This window comes from Chiloscyllium punctatum, chromosome 9 (assembly GCF_047496795.1).
Source record: "Chiloscyllium punctatum isolate Juve2018m chromosome 9, sChiPun1.3, whole genome shotgun sequence".
Taxonomy (NCBI): domain Eukaryota; kingdom Metazoa; phylum Chordata; class Chondrichthyes; order Orectolobiformes; family Hemiscylliidae; genus Chiloscyllium; species Chiloscyllium punctatum.
The window spans coordinates 9584806-9605956 of NC_092747.1; the positions used below are offsets into that span (position 1 = coordinate 9584806).

At 45.0% G+C, this 21151-nt stretch overlaps 1 protein-coding gene across 3 annotated transcripts in view; it reads left to right on the forward strand.

Annotated features, from left to right (window-relative positions):
* myo7aa (myosin VIIAa) overlaps positions 1–21151 on the forward strand; it is a 268705-nt gene that overhangs the window by 62424 nt on the left and 185130 nt on the right. The window contains exon 1 of one of the 3 annotated variants that reach the window (XM_072576843.1): positions 987–1243. The exons of 1 other annotated variant lie outside the window; for it this stretch is intronic. In XM_072576843.1, the coding sequence (XP_072432944.1) occupies positions 1052–1243 (192 nt within the window). In that variant the 5' untranslated portion in view covers positions 987–1051. Of the gene's footprint in view, positions 1–986; positions 1244–12071; positions 12501–21151 lie in introns of those variants that run through there. One more of the 3 variants, XM_072576844.1, reaches the window with a different exon arrangement.

A 21151-nucleotide genomic window follows, 5' to 3' on the forward strand; every position in this document is an offset into this window, starting at 1 on the left:
CTCTGGTCCTAGACTCTTCCCCCCACAGAGCAAGTTTCTGTCAAGCTGCATTAGAACCTTAATTTTCATTATTGCCTTAATGTTAACACTTTTTTTTTAAAAAACTAAAATGCTGGACAAAAAAATCTATTGAAGGAGGAAGGGGTGGAGAAGTTTGGGAAGAAACTTCCAGAACTGGGGCTTTGGTGGCTGAAGTTGTGAATGTTGATAGTGGAATGGTTCAGTAATGGCATGTGCATTCAAGCCAGTATTGGAGGATTTGAGACAGACAGCTGGGTAGGTTATAGGCTTAATGTAGGTCATGGAGGGGACAGGATGATATAAGCTGTAGAAGACTGAGGGCTGGTGATGGGCAGCAGGTGATGGCTGACCCTAACTCGCGTCAAAATGTGACGTTCCTGTCTTTTCGTGACCCCAGTGAGCTGCCAGAGGAAGTGGTGGAGACCGATACAATGATAACCTTTTTCAAAAGGCATCTGGCTGGGTGTATGAATAGGAAGGGTTTAGAGGGAGATGGGGCAAATGGGGCTAGATTAGTTTAGGATATCTGGTTGGCATGGACAAATTGGATCAAAGGGGTCTGTTTCTGTGCTGTACATCTCTCTCTAGTTCGTTGTAGAATAGTGTCTGCTGCATTTTAATTATCCTGAGGTAGTTTTCTCAACCCAGAATCCAATTAGTTGTTCAAAAATCAGTTTTTTGAACTTTAAAGCAATGTTGTGTCACTTTAACCCTGCTGCTGTGTTTATTGTCCTCCTAATCTGCTGATACATCTTGTGTCTAATCCCCTGGGCCTACGTGCTGCTCCTCTCTGTTCATCTCTAGTGTCCGTTGAACAGTGTCAGTCTAAAGATTTTCTGTCTGCTCCTTTGGTTATAAATTGGTTTTGACAGCCTGCTGCTTGTACATAGACATTGGCAACATTGAGCTTCTTAATGAGCTGGACGCTTGGGTAAAAGCTGAATTGAGGATTATTTATCCTTTGTCTGTGTGAGGGCTCTCGTTCTCTCTCTGTGCAAAGTATCTGTGTAGCTGTTCAGCAAAAGTTTTGATGTTGGAGGGGGACGCTATGGTTAGGATTCCAACTGTCCGCGATTTCATCAGTGCTGGCGTAGACTTGACTGTTGGTAATAACCAGCGCCCATGGCACCCAGTGGTTTGTACAGAGTTACAGCTGGATGTCATTGCTGTCAGCAAGATGGTGAAACCGCTGAGGGATCCAGCGAAGGGCTCCAGCTCTCTGGTAAATTGCTCACTCCTCTGGCCTTTTTTTTTTTCGTTTTCCTGTTTGGTTTGGGGGAATGAGGTGTGGTGGTTGAAAGTCCTGGTGTACGGAGCTGTCAGTGAGTTTGGGGTACGCAGGGAACAGTCAGTTCCTATTTCACCCTAGTAGGTGGTCTCTGGAGTAAAATATCCGAGGTGCTGGCCTAGTGGTATTGTCACTGGGCTAGTAGTTCACAGGCTGAAGGTTAAGTGTTGGGAGCTGGGTTCTAATCCCACCATGACAGAATAAACACATCTGGTTCAGAGAAGGAAATCAGTCCTTACCTGGTCTGGCGTACATGTGACTTCAGACCCACAACAATATGCCCTGGGCAATTTAGGGATGGGCTGTACATGTTGGTCTAGCCAATGATGCCCACATCGCATCAATAAATAAAAACACAACATTGATACGACATTAAAGTGACACAACATTGCTTTAAAGTTCAAAAAACTGATTTTTGAACTAATTGGATCTGGGTTGAGAAAATTACCACCGGATAATTAAAATAAAAGGAGATTCCATAACTATTGAAGATTGTTACTTTTGGAAGTACTAACATTAGTGTATATTTAACACTCCCCTACCTCAACTGTAGGAATACATAGATGTCTCACTTTCTTATTGATATTGCAGACAATTATGGTTAACCCTTAATGAATCTTGGACACGCCCATGTACATGCACAACTTTCTCCTTTTTGAGCCATCACTTTGCAGTGCCAACTGTGCTAATGTTCCTGAAACCTCTAACGACAGAACTGGGGTAGGCCGTTCCTTCTCCTCCATCTCTGCTGAGCCACCTATGTGGCTGGAGTCCAAGTAGGTCTCTGTGCCTCCTCCTCTCACACTGATCTTATTTTTGTCAAGTCTCCGACGTCTGAGTTACGTGGGGGTTTTGGAACCCTGGAGCACCCTTGTGATGACATCTTGGAGCAGTATCCCTTGGTGGGTGGGGGTGGGAAGGCAAGTTTTGGGACGCACTCTCTATATCAGTTGGAAAAGGAACAAGTCTGTGGGTGACGCACACTGGTCTGAATTGTCTTCTATGATGTGGAGACAAATTTGAAAATCGCAACACCAGGTTATAGTCCAACCAGTTTAATTGGAAGCACTAGCTTTCAGAGCGCTGTTCCTTCTTCAGGTGGTTGATGAAGAAGCAGCGCTCCAAAAGGTGTACTTCCAATTAAACCTGTTGGACTGTGACCTGGTGTTTCTGATGTTTAATTTTGTCTTATCCAATAGAGGTCTGTATGACATCTTTTGTTTACATTTCACTTCCAATGTTTTATTTTCCTGGCTTTTGCCTTTTGGATGCCAGACCTACTACAACATGGACACCAGCGCAGGAAGAAGGTAGATCAGTCCTTACTGTCTCGGTGGTACAGATGTGGAATAAATAGTGTTGCTTTTGAAGTCCAAGTCTGAAGGCAGTTCTTGAACTTGGCCTTCTCCTTGACCAATCTGCTTTGAACTCCAGGTGACTCCAAACCGTGTGATGACAGGATAAAGTTGATACATCAACACTTTGATTCATTCCAGAGAATGTAGGGGTGTGGGTGAAATTCAAACCCTCGCTTCACTGCCTGCAGCTGTCACAGGAGATTGCCCATAGTGCCCGAGAATCGCAGGCAAAGCTGGAGGGAGGGTGAGCAGTTAAAGGTCGTGGCCTCCACATCATCAGGTGAATGTATGGGGCAACCCTATCTTCCTTACTGTAACTGGAGCATGTTTTATGGCCTAACTCGCGCCATATCTCATGACAGTGAATCAACAAATTCACCGATCTACCCCCTTCCTGCGCCAGTGTCCATGTTATAGTCAGTCTGGAATCCGAAAGGCAAAAGCCAGGAAAATAAAACATTGGAAGTGAAATGTAAATCATTCATACTGAGTTCTGTTGGAGAAGACAAAGTTTAAAAAATCACACAACACCAGGTTATAGTTCAACAAATTGAATTCCAGCAACTGTATCCACCCTGTGTGAAGGGCCATTAGGGAATGGACAGGAGTTAAGCTCACACCTTTCTTCTCCCTGTCCTGTTCTGGCATACTGAACTTTGTAAGACACAATTGGGGCAGCCTAGATGTTTTGAGGTCAACCACAGCACATTAGCATATAGATTGAAAGATAAGAGTGGAATGTCTTCTGATCCCACTGGTCAGGAGCATTCATTATCCCATAAATGATCAGATTTGTGGGGCTTGTGTTTTTACACTGAACGGGTGGCTTATTATTTATCTCTGTACGGGATTCAAGGCAATTAAAGGTGCTGCTGAATTCGCAAGACTGCTGAGAGGAATATTTTATGGATGTTTGAGTTTAATATTGCATCATGTTGTACGCGGTTGAGTCATTAGTGAGATGGAAATCAGTGACCCATTACAAACTCAATTTGTGCTTTTAATTTCCATTCGATGGTTTGTTTGCAGAAATGGATTTTGAGGGAATATTGAGCCTTTGAGCTGTGTAATGTCAAGAGGGATTATCAGAGATTGATTCACCATTAAAAAGACATTCATTCTCGCCGGTTTGGGGTAGGAGCAGAAAGTGGCAGCTTGATGCAGAGAGTTACTTGGTGACATCGGTGTCGAGTTCTGACTTGCAATCTGTTATTTCCTGCTTCTTCCTTTTTAAGCAGTTTGGATCATCCCTAGATCCATGATTCTAGACACTGGACTTATTTAGGGAATATGAAATGAAGACTAGTGCTTCAAAGCAAAAAGAATTCATCTTTATTTAAATACAAAAAGATACCTATTTTACAGGTAAATGCAATAAACAGGGAAATTGACACGATCATCAATACAGAGGCTAGTTATACTATTAAATACATTTATTAGTTGGATTAAACACTACTGGAATCTGAAATGGCCAGTTTTAAATACAAAATCTTTAATCAGGCTCTCTACCCTTGGGGACCCAATGTACTGTCACCATCTGCCTTTACCCTCCCTGCAAGTTAGATCAGAACTTTTGAGGTCTCCATTGCAGCTTGTCACTGAGGGAAATGTGATTTTTTTTTTAAAGTCAAACTTGAATGCTCAAAATAGGATTAAAGTCAGTATTCTTGGCAGTGTGGAGGAACAGAGGGATCTGGGTATTCAAGTGCATAGATCCTTCAAAGTTGCCACCCAAGTGGATAGGGTTGTTAAGAAAGCATATGGTGTTTTGGCTTTCATTAACAGGGGGATCAAGGTTTTTGCTGCAGCTCTACAAAACTCTGGTGAGACCACCCTTGGAATATTGTGCCCAGTTCTGGTTGCCCTATTATAGGAAAGATGTGGAGACTTTGGAGCGGGTGCAAAGATGGCTTACCAGGATGTAGCCTGGACTGACTGACTTATGAAGAGAGGTTGACTGAGCTCCAATTTTTCTCTCAGGAGAGAAGGAGGAAGCGAGGTTGCCTGATCGAGGTCTATAAGGTAATTAGAGGCATGGGTAGAGTCGATAGCCAGAGACTCTTCTCCAGGGCAGGATTTACTGGCACAAGGGTTCATAGTTTTAAGGTGTTTAGGAGGAAGGGATAGAGGAGACCTCAGAGGTAGGTTCTTTACGCAGAGAGTTGTGAATGCATGGAATGCATTGCCAGTGGTGATGGTGGGAGCAGAGTTATTAGGGACATTCAAGTGACTGCTGGACATGCACATGGACAGCAGTGAATTGAGGGGTGCGTAGGTTTGGTGACTTTATTTTATATTAAGATTAATCCTCGCACAACATCATGGGCTGAAGGGCCTGTTCTGTGCTGCTCTACTTTTTTCTATAAAGTGTGCCTGGTTGTGGAGATTCTTGCCGTCTGTTCTCCTGGAAGCTCTTTTTTCAGAGAGCGCTTGGTTGTCCCCTGCCCAGATGTCCTTTGTTCCAATGATACTCTTGACTTGGCTTCTCTGTTTGGCCTGTGGGGTTCCTGGTTCCAAGCCAGGTGTTGGGGGCTGTATCTCTGTAGGCCCCATACTGTCTGCGCCAGGGTAGCCCAAAGTGTAAAAGCTGTTGGCTTTGGTTGATTTGCTCTCTTGGAGAGAAGGTCTAAGTTGGATTTCCAGGCTGAACAATGGTTTCAGGCAGCCATCTCACTAACTGACTCTATTTGGTCATGGCAGGGAAGATGGTGTAATGGTCTTGGCAGTGGACTTAATAATCCAGAGGTCTTGGCTAATGCCTGAAATGTTTCACATCCCTGCTCTTCTCTTCTAGCTGAAGTTGGGCATTCTTCAGTGAGTGTGGGGTCTTCCTAGGTGTGTAAAGATGTATGGGTAGAGCTGCACTCCACAAAGTAATGCTCAGTTCTGTCTTGAGTCTTCCATTTAACTGTACCTAATGTTGGAACAAAGAACTGTGGATGACTGGAGATCACACACAGACACACCGCATCTGTGGAGTGAGAACAGCATTAACATTGAGTCTAATATGATTCCTCTTCAGAATAATATCATTTTTGAAGGCACTTCTAGATTCTTGTCTATTTTCCCTGATCAGCCTGTATAGACACTGTGTATAGTTGATCTTTTTCCATTTGAAAAGGAAATGCTGCCAGAGGAGATGGTGGAGGTTGGCCCAATTATTGGGTGGCATGGTGATAAATGGTTAGCACTGCTGCCTCACAGCGCCAGAGACCTGGGTTCAATTCCCACCTGAGGTGACTTTGTGTGGAGTTTGCACATTCTCCCCGTGTCTGCGTGGGTTTCCTTCGGGTGCTCTGGTTTCCTCCCGCAATCGAAGAATGTGCAAGTTAGGTAAATTGCCCACGCTAAATTGCCTGAAGTGTTAGGTGAAGGGGTAAATGTAGGGGAATGGGTCTGGGTGGGTTGCGCCTCGGCGGGTCGGTGTGGACTTGTTGGGCTGAAGGGCCTGTTTCCACACTGTAAGTCACCTAATCTAATCAATTACAACATTCAAAAGTCATCTGGATGAGTACATGAATAGGGAGGGTTTAGAGGGATACAGGCCAAATTCTGGCTATTTGGATGGGTTTCTTTTAGGGTATCTGGTTGGCATGGACGAGTTGGATCAAAGGATCTGTTTCTATGCTGCACAGCTGACCCTATGACTATCTGGCTCGGTACAGGTAGAGGATCCTTTTATCCCAAATGCTCGGCACCAGCTGTTTGTCGGAATTTGAAATTTTTCGGTTTTCGGAAGAAGTGACAGTTTAATGATGAAATTTTTGAAACTCTCTTACTAGAGGAGCAGACTTCTAAGTAAGAGTGTGTTTGGCCACGTCCCCTCCCACATTGCATCTGAGTGATACGCATCCAGTGGGTATTGACTTGGGTTACCTGTTTGCTCGCCAAACAATCTTGTTAATGAGCAACAAACCTCACACAAAAACCTTCGAATTTCTGAGCTTTTTGGTTTTTGGATGTTTGCACAGGTAGAAAATCCTTTATCCAATGACTCCAATTTGTGCTTTCTGTTGAGCTGGAGTATTGGGGTTATGCCTGAAATGACAATTCTCCTGCTCCTCCGATGCTGCCCTACTTGCTGTGCTTTTCCAGCACCACACACGATTATTTGTGTGTGTGTGTGTGTGTGTGTGTGTGTGTGTACATTATATCTGAAATCCAGAATCGGGTCATCGATCTTACTCAGGAAATCTTCTGGTGCAAATTTCTCAACTTCATTAGCTTCGATGTGTGAAGATGTTTGTTTTTGTTGCAAACTCTGAAGCTCCAGTTTGGTTACAGACTTTATTATGGTCCAGAGGAGGTTGTTCAGCCAATTATGCCACATTTGACTCTATAATCAAAGCCAACTTTTCTCCTCTCTCTCCCCCTCTCTCCCCTCTCTTTTATCACCCCCCCTCCACCTTTCCTCCCCTGCCCCCCCCCATCCTGGCATGCCATTACCATCCAAATAACCATCCCATGCCACTCTTGAATGCCTCAATTGCACCTGCCTCCACCACATTTCCAGGCAACACATTGTCCACCGTAACGGTGTTTTTCTCCCATCACCCTGCTTTATTTGCCCATCACTTTAAATCTATGCCCCTTCGATCTTGTTGCTTTTACTTGATTTTTGGCGTATCTTCCAAAAAAGCTCTTTCTTGCAGTGAAAGCATTCTGCCTTGTTTCCATGTTCGGGTTTCAAAAAAACAAACGTTTGGAAAAGCTCTGCAGGTCTCGCAACACCTGTGGAGAGAAATCAGTTGACATTTCAGTTCGAGTGACCCTTCCTCAGACTCTGACTCTGATTTTTCTCCGCAGATGCTGCCAGACCTGTTGAACATTTCCAGCATTTTCTATTTTTGTCTCTGATTTACAGCATATGCAGTACTTTTTGGTTTTTATTTCACTGTTCACATTTTTTTTGGCTCGTTTCTGCGCCACAACATTTGGCAGACATTTCGGGCCTTGTACACTTACCAACCCACAATGCCCTGCACCTAGACTTCTGTTCTGTGGTGCTCCTTTCCCATTCCTGTCTTTTTGGGAGCTGTGTGGTCAATGGTCGTTTCCTGGTCCAAGGATTTTCTTTTCCCCCTTTTTTCCAAATTATGCCAATTTTTATTTGTTGGGCACCTCAGCTTGTCTCTCCAACTGAGCTGCTTTCTCCTGGGTGAAAACTCCATTGGACGACAGGAAGGATAAAAAGGAATTGATCAGCAATTCCTGCTATAATACAGGATAGCATTTAATTATGCTTTATATGTCCATTCTCCCATCCTTCAACCTGTAACAGCTTTAATAAAAGCATCACCTTGTTTTTTGACTTTTTTTTAAAATTGAATTTGGCACTTTCCAGAATTGTTGAAGGATTTTAAGATAACTTGAATTTTAACTGATGTCTAGGCTTGAACTAAAATCATCTGTTATTCAGAAGTGTGGCTGGGCAGACCTGAATAGGTTGACTAGCCTCTTCTGTTCTAGATTACACCACCTCCCACCCTGCCCCCTGTAACAACACCATCCCATATTCCCAATTCCTTCACCTTTGCTGCATCTGCTCCCAGGAGGACCAATTCCAATACCAAACAACCCAGATGGCCTCCTTCAAAGACTGCAATTTCCCCTCCAACGTGGTCAACGATGCTTTCCACCACATCTCCTCCACTTCCCACACCTCTGCCCTTGAACTCCGCCCCTCCAATCGCCACCAGGACAGAACCCCACTGGTCCTCACCTTCCACCCCACCAACCTCCAGATACATCGTATCATCCTCCGTCATTTCCGCCACCTCCAAACAGACCCCACCACCAGGGATATATTTCCCTCTCCACCCATATCAGTGTTCTGGAGAGACCACTCCCTCTGTGACTCCCTCATCAGGTCCACACCCCCCACCAACCCAACCTCCACACCCGGCACCTTCCCCTGCAACCGCAAGAAGTGCAAAACTTGCGCCCACACCTTCTCCCCCACCCCTCCTCCAAGGCCCCAATGGAATCTTCCATATCCGTCACAAATTCACCTGCACCTCCACACACATCATTTACTGCATCCGCTGCACCCGGTGTGGTCTCCTCTACATTGGGGAGACAGGCCGCCTACTTGCGGAACGTTTCAGGGAACACCTCTGGGACACCCGCACCAACCGACCCAACCACCCTGTGCTGAACACTTTACCTCCCTCTCCCACTCCGCCAAGGACATGCAGGTCCTTGGCCTCCTCCATCGCCAGACCCTGGCCACATGATGCCTGGAGGAAGAGCGTCTCATCTTCTGCCTAGGAACCCTCCAACCACACAGGATGAATGTAGATTTCTCCAGCTTCCTCATTTTCTCCTCCTCCCCCACCCCCCCACCTTTATCTCAGTCCCAACCCCTGGATTCAGCACCGCCCTCTTGACCTGCAATCCTCTTTCCGACCTCTCCGGCCTATTCCCCTCACCCTCACCTCCTTCCACCTATTGTATTCCCAGCGTCCCTCCCCTCTACCTTTTTATCTCCGCCCGCTTGGCACACCAGCCTCATTCCTGAAGAAGGGCTTATGCCCAAAATGTCGATTCTCCTGCTCCTTGAATGCTGCCTGGCCTGCTGTGTTTTTCCAGCACCACATTTTTCAGCTCTGGTCTCCAGCATCTGCAGTCCTTACTTTCTCCTGTTCTGTATGTTTGCCTTACTCATTAGAATCCTGGAATGTGTTGAGTTGTTTAACTTCAGACATATCCATGCCTCAAGTTGTCTTTTTTTCAACTGCCCAGTTTAATTTGTTAATCCCATGTATTCCAGTCTCTCTGGTTTGGAGTCACGGCAAGTCTAAGCTTGGTGATGGCTTAGTTGATGTTTTTCTAGTGAGGCATGGTGACTTGGTAGTTAGCTCTGCTGCCTCAGAGCAGTGGTGACCCAGGTTCAGTTCCAACTTTGGGTGGCTGTACAAACTCAACACTATTCTCACCATGTCTACGTGGGTTTCCTCCTAAGTCTTAAGGATATGCAGGCTAGGTGGGTTAGCCATGGGGAATGCAGGGATACGGTGGGTTGTTCTTCGGAGGGTCAGTGTAGACTCAATGGGCTAAATTGCCAAAGCTTTTGGAATTGGAAGGATTTCTTCTGCTGCTGCTCTTCCTGCAACTGTGGAGTCAGGAAGCTACAGAATTGTCTGCCACAGAAAGCAATTAAGGCCAAAACATTGGTTGTTTTCACCGAGAGAGAGATACAGTTCCCAGGCTTAAAGGGATCAAAAGGGCACCTAGAGAAAGCAGGAACAGGGGACTGTGTTGGATGGTCAGCCATGGTCATACTGAATGGTAGAGCAGGCTGAATGGTCTACTCTTCCTATTTTCAATATTTTTTGTGATTCAAGTTCCCAACTTTTGCTGTCAGTGAAAAACATTCTTTTATTCATTTAGTGCCACAGGAGCATAATTGGACAAAAGTTCTCATTGTTCCAAAGGAGAAGGTTTTTGAACAAGTGACCATGTGTTTTGACTGGAGATGGGTTCTTGAAACCTCTTTCTAACCACACACCACCCCCCCCCCCAAAAAAAAACATTGTTTCCTTTTGAGTGAGTGAGGCCAGCCTCTATGGAGGCAACTTGAATGCAACAATGTCAATGTCATGCAATGTAAAACCACAGCTGACCATGTTGAAGGAATATAGATCTCTCCCTGAGGTAAAAACAATGACTGCAGATGCTGGAAACCAGATTCTGGATTAGTGGTGCTGGAAGAGCACAGCAGTTCAGGCAGCATCCGAGGAGCAGGAAAATCGACGTTTCGGGCAAAAGCCCTTCATCAGGAATACAGGCAGGAATACAGTGCCTGAAGGGTGGAGAGATAAATGAGAGGAGGGTGGGGGTGGGGGAGAAAGTAGCATAGAGTACTATAAATGAGTGGGGGTGGGGATGGAGGTGAAAGGTCAGAGGAGGGTGGGGGAAGGTAGCAAAGAGTACAATGGGTGAATGGGGGTGCATCCTTCACTCCGATCTCTCCTGAGACTGAGTATGACTGGGGCCATTGCTTGACTTCTGTGTATTGCAGCATATGGCGGGATGTCATAGAATCATAGAATTCCTAGTGTTCAGCCTACTGAATTTGCACCAACCCTCCAAAGAGAGAATCCCACCTACCTCATCCCTGTAGCCCCCACACCTTCCCATGAATGCATGGAATGCATTGCCAGCGGTAGTGGTGGAAGCAGAGTCACTGGGGACATTCAAGTGACTGCTGGACATGCACGTGGACTGCAGTGAATTGAGGGGTGTGTAGGTTAGGTTATTGTATTGTATTCTACTTGAGAGTAGGCACAATTCCTTGGCACAACATCGTGGGCCGAAGGGCCTGTTCTGTGCCTGACCTACACATCTTTGGACTGTGGGAAGAAGCCAGAGCACTTGGAAGAAAGCCACATGAGGAGAATGTCAGTGTGGCGTTTGCACAATCACCCGAGGCTGGAATTGAACCCAGGTCACTGGTGCGGTGAGGCAGCAGTGCTAACTGTTGAGCCACAGTGCTGCCCCAAACACTGGGGCAAGACTTTTGGGAAGTTGGAGCTGGGTGTGAATATAGGTCACTAATTATGGGAGTAATGTGTGAAGGGGATTGGTGTAAATTCATCCCATACTCCCAACACTTTGTCTCTTTTGAGGGGAGCATGGTGAATAGACCAGGGTGAGCTGTCTATCAATAACTCGATCTATCTGCCTTGTCTGGGTTCTACAAGAAAATATGTTCTGAAAAAGGTGTCCTTCATGTCAGTCTGGTGATTGAATCACTTTAGAGCAGGAGCTGCAACTGTTAACACTCCACCTTTTTACAAAACAAAAGGACTGGTGACCAAATGCTGTGCATCCATTTTGTTCTGCTTTGCAGAGTAGGTTGTGCTTGAGCTAATAACACTAAAATGTTCAAGTTTGATGTCTGACCAGAAATGTTTGACCACCATTTCCAAATAGTTGGTTTGCAGTTTCTCCCCTCCGTGTCCCTGCGTGCTTCAAAAGTCTACCTTCTGGCAGATGGGCCTTTTGGTGTCATGTGATCAGCACCACTGAAGACGTTCGTCAAGTTACTTGGAACTGAAGACCAGATGTACGGCACAAAGACTCTATAAATGATTTACGGTTCCTGTCATTAGCAATGGATCACTCCCTCCTCCTTCAAGATCTCCTGTCCCTAACCCTTCCCCCTCCCAGATGGTTTCCAGGGTGGCTGTAATCACATTAACGCATGGGTGCTTACAGTATTGCACTGTCAAGTGGATTAATGAATACCTGCTGTAGCTTGACAGAGCCTGGTTTATAATTCACCAAGCTGTTTCTGCCAGATGACTGGTTTTGCTCTTTAAATTTGAACCCAGATATCAATGTGAGAGGGTGTCCTATCAAGTGACAGTGTGTGGTGAGGAAACATCTTTTTTGTGCAGTTTGGCAGAAGTTGCTCCAGGTCTGACTGCCGTTTAAAGGCACTCTTGCAAAATCTTAAATCCATGAGGGCGTTCTGGTGTGCAGCAAACTCCCGTTCTGCTCTGGTTACCCTCCAGAGGGATTAGTTCATATTTCCTCACTTGTACATTGCTGCGTTTCTGCGCTGGGAGCTCCCTTGGCTGAGTGACACTGGAGTCCATGGTAAGGCTGGCTGCAGATGGTGGTTGATGCTGAGAGTGCACTAGGGCATCACTGTCGATGTTTGAAGGGGGCAGCTGTGCCTGAAATCTTCCTGAGCCAGGCTCTGAGGCTGGGACATGTACACACGCAGAGGGGTCGATGATGACTTGTATCAGAAGGACGAAGGGAAATGGGCACTTCTACGTAACGTCAACCAAGTGTTCAAACACCAGCATACACTACTCCCGGTAGGCACTGATCAATGCTTTCTACTCCTCGTGCTCTGATGTTTTTACACTCCTCCTGGAGAAAGTAGGGCTCGAAATCCTAGCTCAGAGGGAGGGACACTGCCACTGCAGAGCTGTTGATCCCATGTATCTGCTGTCCTTGTTCTTCTAGAAAGAAGTGTTTGTGTGTTTGGAAGGTGCTGTCTAAGGAGCCTCGGTGGATCTCTGTTGGTACACCCAGCTGCCACTGAGCAACCGTGGTGTGTGATGTGTTTTGTCCTGGTTTTCTTTCCGAAGAGAGGTTTTAAGACTGAAGTGTAGAGCTGTGTATTTGAATCCAAAAAAGTAAATAGCTTGTGAGGCCTTGGGATTTTTTTTTTAATTTTGAAAGGTCCGTACAATAGAAGTAGCGTGACCGGGTGGGGTCAAGCTCCCACAGAACCAGGATGTTTTTAAAGTTTTTTTTTTAAATGTTTCAGTGGCAGCTGCTGAGGTCTCAGCAGGGTTTGAAAACTGCAGGACATCTCTCCCTGCTACTGAGTTTCCTTAACATTCTTACTCCTGAACTGGGGAACTGCCTTTGCAAAGGGTGTGTTTATAGCATATTACTACATAGTCATAGAGATGTACAGCATGGAAACAGACCCTTCAGTCCAACCTGTCCATGCCGACCAAATATCCCAACCCAATCTAGTCCCACCTGCCAGCACCCGACCCATGTCCCTCCAAACCCTTCCTATTCATATACCCATCCAAAGGCCTCTTAAATGTTGCAATTGTACCAGCCTCCACCACATCCTCTGGCAGCTCATTCCATACACGTACCACCCTCTGTGTGAAAAAGTTGCCCCTTAGATCTCTTGTATATCTCTGCCCTCTCACCCTAAACCTATGTCCTCTAGTTATGGACTCCCTGACCCCAGGGAAAAGACTTTTTGTCTATTTACCCTATCCATGCCCCTCATAAGTTTGTAAACCTCTATAAGGTCACAACTCTGTCTCTGACACTCCAGGGAAAATGCCCCAGTCTTAGATTTAGATTACATTACAGTGTGGAAACAGGCCCTTCGGCCCAACAAGTCCACACCGACCTGCCGAAGCGCAACCCACCCATGCCCCTACATTTACCCCTTGCCTAACACTACGGGCAATTTAGCATGGCCAATTCACCTGACCTGCACATCTTTGGACTGTGGGAGGAAACCAGAGCACCCAGAGGAAACCCATGCAGACATAAGGAGAATGTGCAAACTCCACAGTCAGTCGCCTGAGGCGGGAATTGAACCCGGGTCTCTGGCGCTGTGAGGCAGCAGTGCTTGCCACTGTGCCGTCTGTTCAGCCTCTCCCTGTAGCTCAAGTCCTCCAACCCTGGCAACATCCTTGTAAATCTTTTCTGATCCCATTCAAGTTTCACAACATCTTTCTGATAGGAAGGAAAACTGAATTGCACATAATATTCCAACAGTGGCCTCACTAATGTCCTGTACAGCCGCAACATGACCTCCCAACTCCTGTACTCAATACACTGACTAATAAAGGAAAGCATACCAAACACCGCCTTCACTATCCTATCTACCTGTGACTCCACTTTCAAGGAGCTATGAATCTGCACTCCAAGGTCTCTTTGTTCAGCAACACTCCCTAGGACCTTACCATTAAGTGTATAAGTCCTGCTAAGATTTGCTTTCCCAAAATGCAGCACCTCACATTTATCTGAATTAAACTCCATCTGCCACTTCTCAGCTCATTGGTCCATCTGGTCCAGATCCTGTTGTAATCTGAGGTAACCCTCTTCACTGTCCACTACACCTCCAATTTTGGTATCCTCTGCAAACTTACTAACTGTACCTCTTATGCTTGCATCCAAATCATTTATGTAAATGACAAAAAGTAGAGGGCCCAGCACTGATCCTTGTGGCACTCGACTGGTCACAGGCCTCCAGTCTGAAAAACAACCCTCCGCCACCACCCTCTGTCTTCTACCTTTGAGCCAGTTCTGTATCCAAATGGCTAGCTCTCCCTGTATTCCATGAGATTTAATCTTGCTAATCAGTCTCCCATGGGGAACCTTGTCAGACGCCTTACTGAAGTCCATATAGATCACATCGACTGCTCTGCCCTCCTCAATCTTTTTTTTGTTACTTATTCAAAAAACTCAATCAAGTTTGTGAGAATGATTTCCCCTACACCAAGCCATGTTGACTATCCCTAATCAGTCCTTGCCTTTCCAAATACATGTACATCCTGTCCCTCAGGATTCCCTCCAACAACTTGCCCATCACTGAGGTCAGGCTCACCGGTCTATAGATCCCTGGCTTGTCTTTACCACCCTTCTTAAACAGTGGCACCATGTTTGCCAACCTCCAGTCTTCCTGCACCACACCTGTGACTATAGATGACACAAATATCTTAGTAAGAGACCTAGCAATCCCTTTTCTCTAGCTTCCCATAGTGTTCTCGGGTACACCTGATCAGGTCCTGGGGATTTATCCACCTTTAACCGTTTCAAGACATCCAGCACTTCCTCCTCTGTAATCTGGACATTTTGCAAGATGTCACCATTTATTTTCCTACAGTCTATATCTTCCATATCCTTTTCCACAGAAAATACTGATGCAAAAATTCATTTTAGTATCTCCCCATTTTCTGTAGCTCTACAAAAAGGCCGCCTTGCTGATCTTTTGAGGGGCCCTATTCTCTCCCTAGTTGCCCTTTTGTCCTTAATATATTTGTAAAAACCCTTTGGATTCTCCTTTAATTCTATTTGCCAAAGCTATCTCATGTCCCTGTTTTGCCCTCCTGATTTGTCTCAAGTATACTCCTACTTCTGAAGGCTTCCCATTTTCCAGCCGTCCCTTTACCTGCGAATATCTGCCCCCAATCAGATTTTGAAAGTTCTTGCCTAATACCGTCAAAATTGGCCTTTCTCCAATTTAGAACTTCAACTTTTAGATCGAACATAGAACAATACAGCGCAGTACAGGCCCTTCGGCCCTCGATGTTGCGCCGATCAAAGCCCACCTAACCTACACTAACCCACTATCCTCCATATACCTATCCAATGCCCGCTTAAATACCCATAAAGAGGGAGAGTCCACTACTGCTACTGGCAGGGCATTCTATGAACTTACGACTCGCTGAGTGAAGAACCTACCCCTAACATCAGTCCTATATCTACCCCCCCTTAATTTAAAGCTATGCCCCCTTGTAATAGCTGACTCCATACGTGGAAAAAGGTTCTCACTGTCAACCCTATCTAACCCCCTAATCATCTTGTACACCTCTATCAAATCACCCCTAAACCTGGTCTATCCTTTTCCATTACTATTTTAAATCTAATAGAATTATGGTCGCTGGCCCCAAAGTGCTCCCCCACTGACACCTCAGTCACCTGCCCTGCCTTATTTCCCAAGAGTAGGTCAAGTTTTGCACCTTCTCTAGTAGGTACATCCACACACTGAATCAGAAAATTGTATTGTACACACTTAACAAATTCTTCTCCATCTAAACTTTTAATATTATGGCAGTCCCAGTCTATGTTTGGAAAGTTAAAATCCCTTACCATAACTACCCTATTATTCTTACAATTAGTTGAGATCTTCTTACAATTTTGTTTCTCAATTTCCCTCTGACTATTAGGGGGTCTATAATAGAATCCCAATAAGGTGATCATCCCTTTTCTTATTTCTCAGTTCCACACAAATAACTTTCTTGGATGTATTTCAGGGACTATCCTCCCTCAGCACAGCTGTAATGCTATCCCTTATCAAGAATGCCACTCCCCCTCCTCTCTTTCCTCCCTTTTCTATCCTTCCTGTAGCATTTGTATCCTGGAACATTAAGCTACCAGTCCTGCCCATCCCTGAACCATGTTTCTGTAATTGCTATGATATCCTAATCCCATGTTCCTAACCATGCCCTGAGTTCATCTGCCTTCCCTTATAGGCCCCTTGCATTGAAATAAATGCAGTTTAATTTATTAGTCCTACTTTGTACTGCCCTGACGTTTGTTTTGTTTCATTTGTTTGTTTCTTTTCTCAGCTGTACCCATCTCAAATCGATCTCTTTCCTGACACCCTGGGTCTTTCCTCCTCCTTACTAGTTTTACTAGTTTAAATCCTCCCGAGCAGTTCTAGCAAATTTCCCTGCCAGTATATTAGTCCCCTTCCAATTTAGGTGCAATCCATCCTTCTTGTACAGGTCACTTCTACCCCAAAAGAGATTCCAATGATCCAAAAATGTGAATCCTGCTCCTCAGCCATGCATTCCTTTGCTCTATTCCTGCCCTCACTAGCTCGTAGCACTGGGAGTAATCCAGATATTACTACCCTTGAGGACCTCCTTTTTAAATTTCTGCCTAACTCTCTGTAATCTCCCTTCAGAATCTCAACCTTTTCCCTTCATATATCACTGGTTCCAATGTGGACAATGATCTCCTGCTGGTCCCTCTCCCCTGTGAGGACATTCTGCACTGTCTGAGACCTCCTTGATCCTGGCACCAGGGAAATAACACACCATTCTGCTTTTTCTCTGCTGGCCACAGAAACATCTGTCTGTACCTTGGACTACAGAATCCCCTAACATGATTAATCTCTTGGAAACCGACAAACCCCTCGTTGCATTACAGCCAGTCCCAATACCAGAGACTTGGCTGTTCGTGCTACGTTCCCCTGAGAATCCATCACCCCCTACATTTTCCAAAACCGCATATCTGTTTGAAATGGGTATATCCACAAAAGGCTCCTGCCCTAGGTGCCTATCTCTCTTACCCTTCCTGGAGTTAACCCATCTATGTGACTGTATCTGAGACTCCACCCCCCCCCCCCTTCCTATAACTACCATCCATCACATACTGTTGCTGTTGCAAATTCCTCATCGCTTCTATCTGTCTCTCCAACCGATCCACTCAATCTGATAAGATTCGCATCCAACAGCATTTATGGCAGATATAATCTGCAGTAACCCTTGAACTCTCCCACATCTGAGAAGAAGTACATCTCACTGCAAAGGCCATTTTTGTTCCTTCACAATCTACAGACATAGAAAATAACACCCGTCTTATTCCTCTACAAACACTGCCCCAGGTTAAATTAATAGCTATGGCTTATATTTTCAGTTTAATCAAGAGACTTATCTCCAAAAACGCATTAATCGAAGAACCCACTGTACTCACTAATATAGCCTTTCTCTTGGACAGACTTAAAACAAAATTAACTTATCTGATTCTGTGCTGTGAACTTCACCCAACAGTTCCTCCAAGATTAGTTGTGAATTTCCCTTTTGCTAATTTCCCCAGATGTACTCCGATGTCCAGCGATACACGAATTCAAACAACAAAGGGTGTAACTGTGCAGGTTTTCTCTCTCTCTCTCTCTCTCTATCTCTCCTGCACTATCCTCACCATGTGCTTCCTTTGTCTGCTCTTCTCCCTTTTAACTGTCGTTTTGACTTTTTTTTTCCCCCCCCAAAGTTCCAAAACAATGCAACAGCATATAAAACAGTAATTGCTCCTCCTGGAATTCGAGGAAATCCCCTCCAACACCTAAAATACCTTTTTTTTTTAAAAAAAAAATGGAGCAGCTCTTACAGCCAGAAATTTTTCCCATCCTCCACCTGGGATTACCCAGAATCCTGTTTTTCTAAACAAAGAATAGAGCACACAAGCAATGCAGTGTCTGCCAAAACCCAGGATTGAACTAGAGACCTTCAGATCTTCAGTCTCACGTTCTCCCAACTGAGCTATTTCAACATTTGCTGTTAAATAGTTAAATAATCTATTATTCTGTTAAGTTTTCTAATAGAGTTAAGTTATTCCAAGTTTTTTTCCTCTTCTTGGGGTATTCATAGTGTATGAATGAAGTGAGATTTGCTCCAAGGTGGTAGTTTGAATGCTTGTACTTTTTTTTTTCTCCTCTACAGCAGTCCTGATGCAAAAGGAACATGGGCTGAGTGGCCTACTCTTGTCCCTATCAGCCTGGTTCTGCCATTCAACCAGATCATTGCTTCTCTTTTCCGTGGATGCAGTTTTTTTTCTATACTGTCCACTCTTCCTGTAATGTCTGAAGATCCATCAAATTCTCTCTTGAACATCTCCATGACTGAGCTTCCACAGAACTCTGGGTTAGAAAGTTACAAGAGGCTGGCCAGTCTTGGAATAAATAAATTCCTTCTTACTTCAATCCTTTTAAATGTTTTGCCCATATTCTGAGACTCTTCCTCTTGGTCCTGGACTCTTGACTCAAAAGGGAGCATCTTCTCCATACCACATGCTGCAAGAACTCTGGATGGAAGAATTGGGATTGTTTAGATCACTTGCAGCACATTATTACTCAATGTGTATCATGGTATAACTGAATTTTGGTGGCCTCCTACTTTGGTCACCCAAAAGACCACAGTTGAGTGAGAGACTTGAATTCTCCCATCAAAATTGGACATTACTAGAAAGACTGACGATTGTTGTTATCCCTAACTGCCCTTGGGTTGGCGAGGTAGTTTTGGCACGATTAGTGAACCACATTTGCAAGCCACTCAATGAGGTTGTGGGTCTACTCATGGACTGCAGCAGCTCAAAAAGGCAGCACACCAACTTCTCAAGGGCAACTGGGGCCCAGCCAGCGATGTCATGTCCCACGAGTCAATAAACAAAAACGAAGGGCAATTATGGTTCAAACCCATCACTGTGGATCCAAATCCAGACTAAGTCAGGACTTCATTCCTTCTAGGAAGTACATAAGAGGACCAGGCAGTTCTTGATCACCATCATTTTGAGTCTAGCTTTTAATTCCTGATTTGTTCATGGAGCTTCAGTTCCACTGCCCGGTGTGGTGGGATTTGAACCTGTGTACCAGCCTGGGCCTCTGGATTACTGTTAGGCTAACTCCGTCCCATGCTGAACTGGCTACTCCTACTCCCCTCCCATTGTCATCTTGGCTCGAGTAGGAAGAAGTGTTCCACCTCAGCATGAGGATAAGGGGACCCTATCCTTTCCCCCTCCTCCTCTCTGTGAAGGGGGGGACAAATTCATTCAGTCTGTTTAAAGATCACAACATCAGGCTTATTTGGTAGCACTAGCTTTCTGAGCGCTGCTCCTTCATCAGGTGGTTCTCTGAAAGATAGTGCTTTCAAATAAACCTGTTGCTCTATAACCTGGTGTTTTTTTTTTAAACTTTGCCCATGCCAGTTCAGCACTGGCTCCGTCACCTCATGACCCCCAGTCTAGCCACCCTGCTGTGATGAAGGGAGTTTAAAATTCCATCCTAATGTTTAGAAACCATGAAAGCTAATTGAGTATAGGTATTGGGATGTCACGTTGCAGCTGTACAAGACATTGGTTAGGCCACTTTTTGGCATACTGTGTTCAGTTCTGACCTCACTGCTATAGGGAGAATGTTGTGAAACTTGAAAGGGTTCAGAAAAGATTTACAAGGATGTTGCCAGGGTTTGAGCTCGAGGGAGAGGCTAAGTAGGCTGAGACTATTTTCCCTGGAGCATCAGAGGCTGAGGGATGACCTTTTATAGAGGTTTATAAAATCATGAGGGGCATGGATATGGTGAATAGCCAAGACCTTTTTTGTTCCCCAGGATACGGGAGTCCAGAATAGAGGGCATAGGTTTAGGGTGAGAGGGGAAAAATTTAAAAGGGACCTGAGGGACCACTTTTTCATGCAGAGCATTGTGCACAAATGGAATGAGCTGCCAGAGGAAGTGATGGAGGCTGATACAATTACAGCATTTAAAAGGCATCTGGATGGGTACGTGAATAGGAAGGGGTTAGAGGGATATGGGCCAAGTGCTGGCAAATGGGACTAGATTAGGTTAGGATATCTGGTCAGCGTGGACAAGTTGGACTACAGAGGAACCTCGATTATTCAAAGGACGCAGGCGGGGAATATTTCGTTTGGCAAATCGAATTCTGGATAATCTAATGCTGGGTGACCTAGTTTAGCCGAGCATTGGGCCCTTGCGATCATGCTGGATAATCCGGTATTTGGATAATTGAATGATGTTTAATTGAAGTACCTCTGTAAAGGGTCTACTTTGTGCTGTACAATTCTATGACTGTGAGAAATACCTTTTTTGAGGGTAATCCTGGATAACACCTGAAACTAGATTTGTATTTATTTCAGTTGTTGCTAGCCGATTTCTTCCTCTGTCTGTGTGTGCACACCCTGCCACACACACACTTCCTTCACGTTTTTCTATCCTCCCTCTTCTACGATCTTTTACTCATCTCTTTTTTTTTTTCCCCCTTTTTCACCCCCCCCACCGCCCAACCATGTTCATTGTCACCACTGCTTCCAATTCCAGACTTGATGAGTTTAATTTTAATTCTACAAGCTGTTGTGATGGAGCACTGTGATTGTACTAAACTATGGTCCAAGCTGTTATTAGCACTGTGGAAATACCCATCCCAGTGAAATGCTGGGGCTCAGGAAGAATACACAGAAATTGATGGAGTGCCAAATTGTGACAGCCTTAGATTACAGGAAGATCTGGATGGGTTGGTCAGAGATAAATGGGATTCCATGCAGATAAGTATGAGGTGATGAAGGATAAGCAAGACAAGAGAAAACATGAGTGGTAGGACCTTGGGAAGCACTAAGGATCAGAGAAGCTTTTCTAATGTGGATGTGCACCAATCCCTTAAGGCATGAAGACAGTTAAATAACATG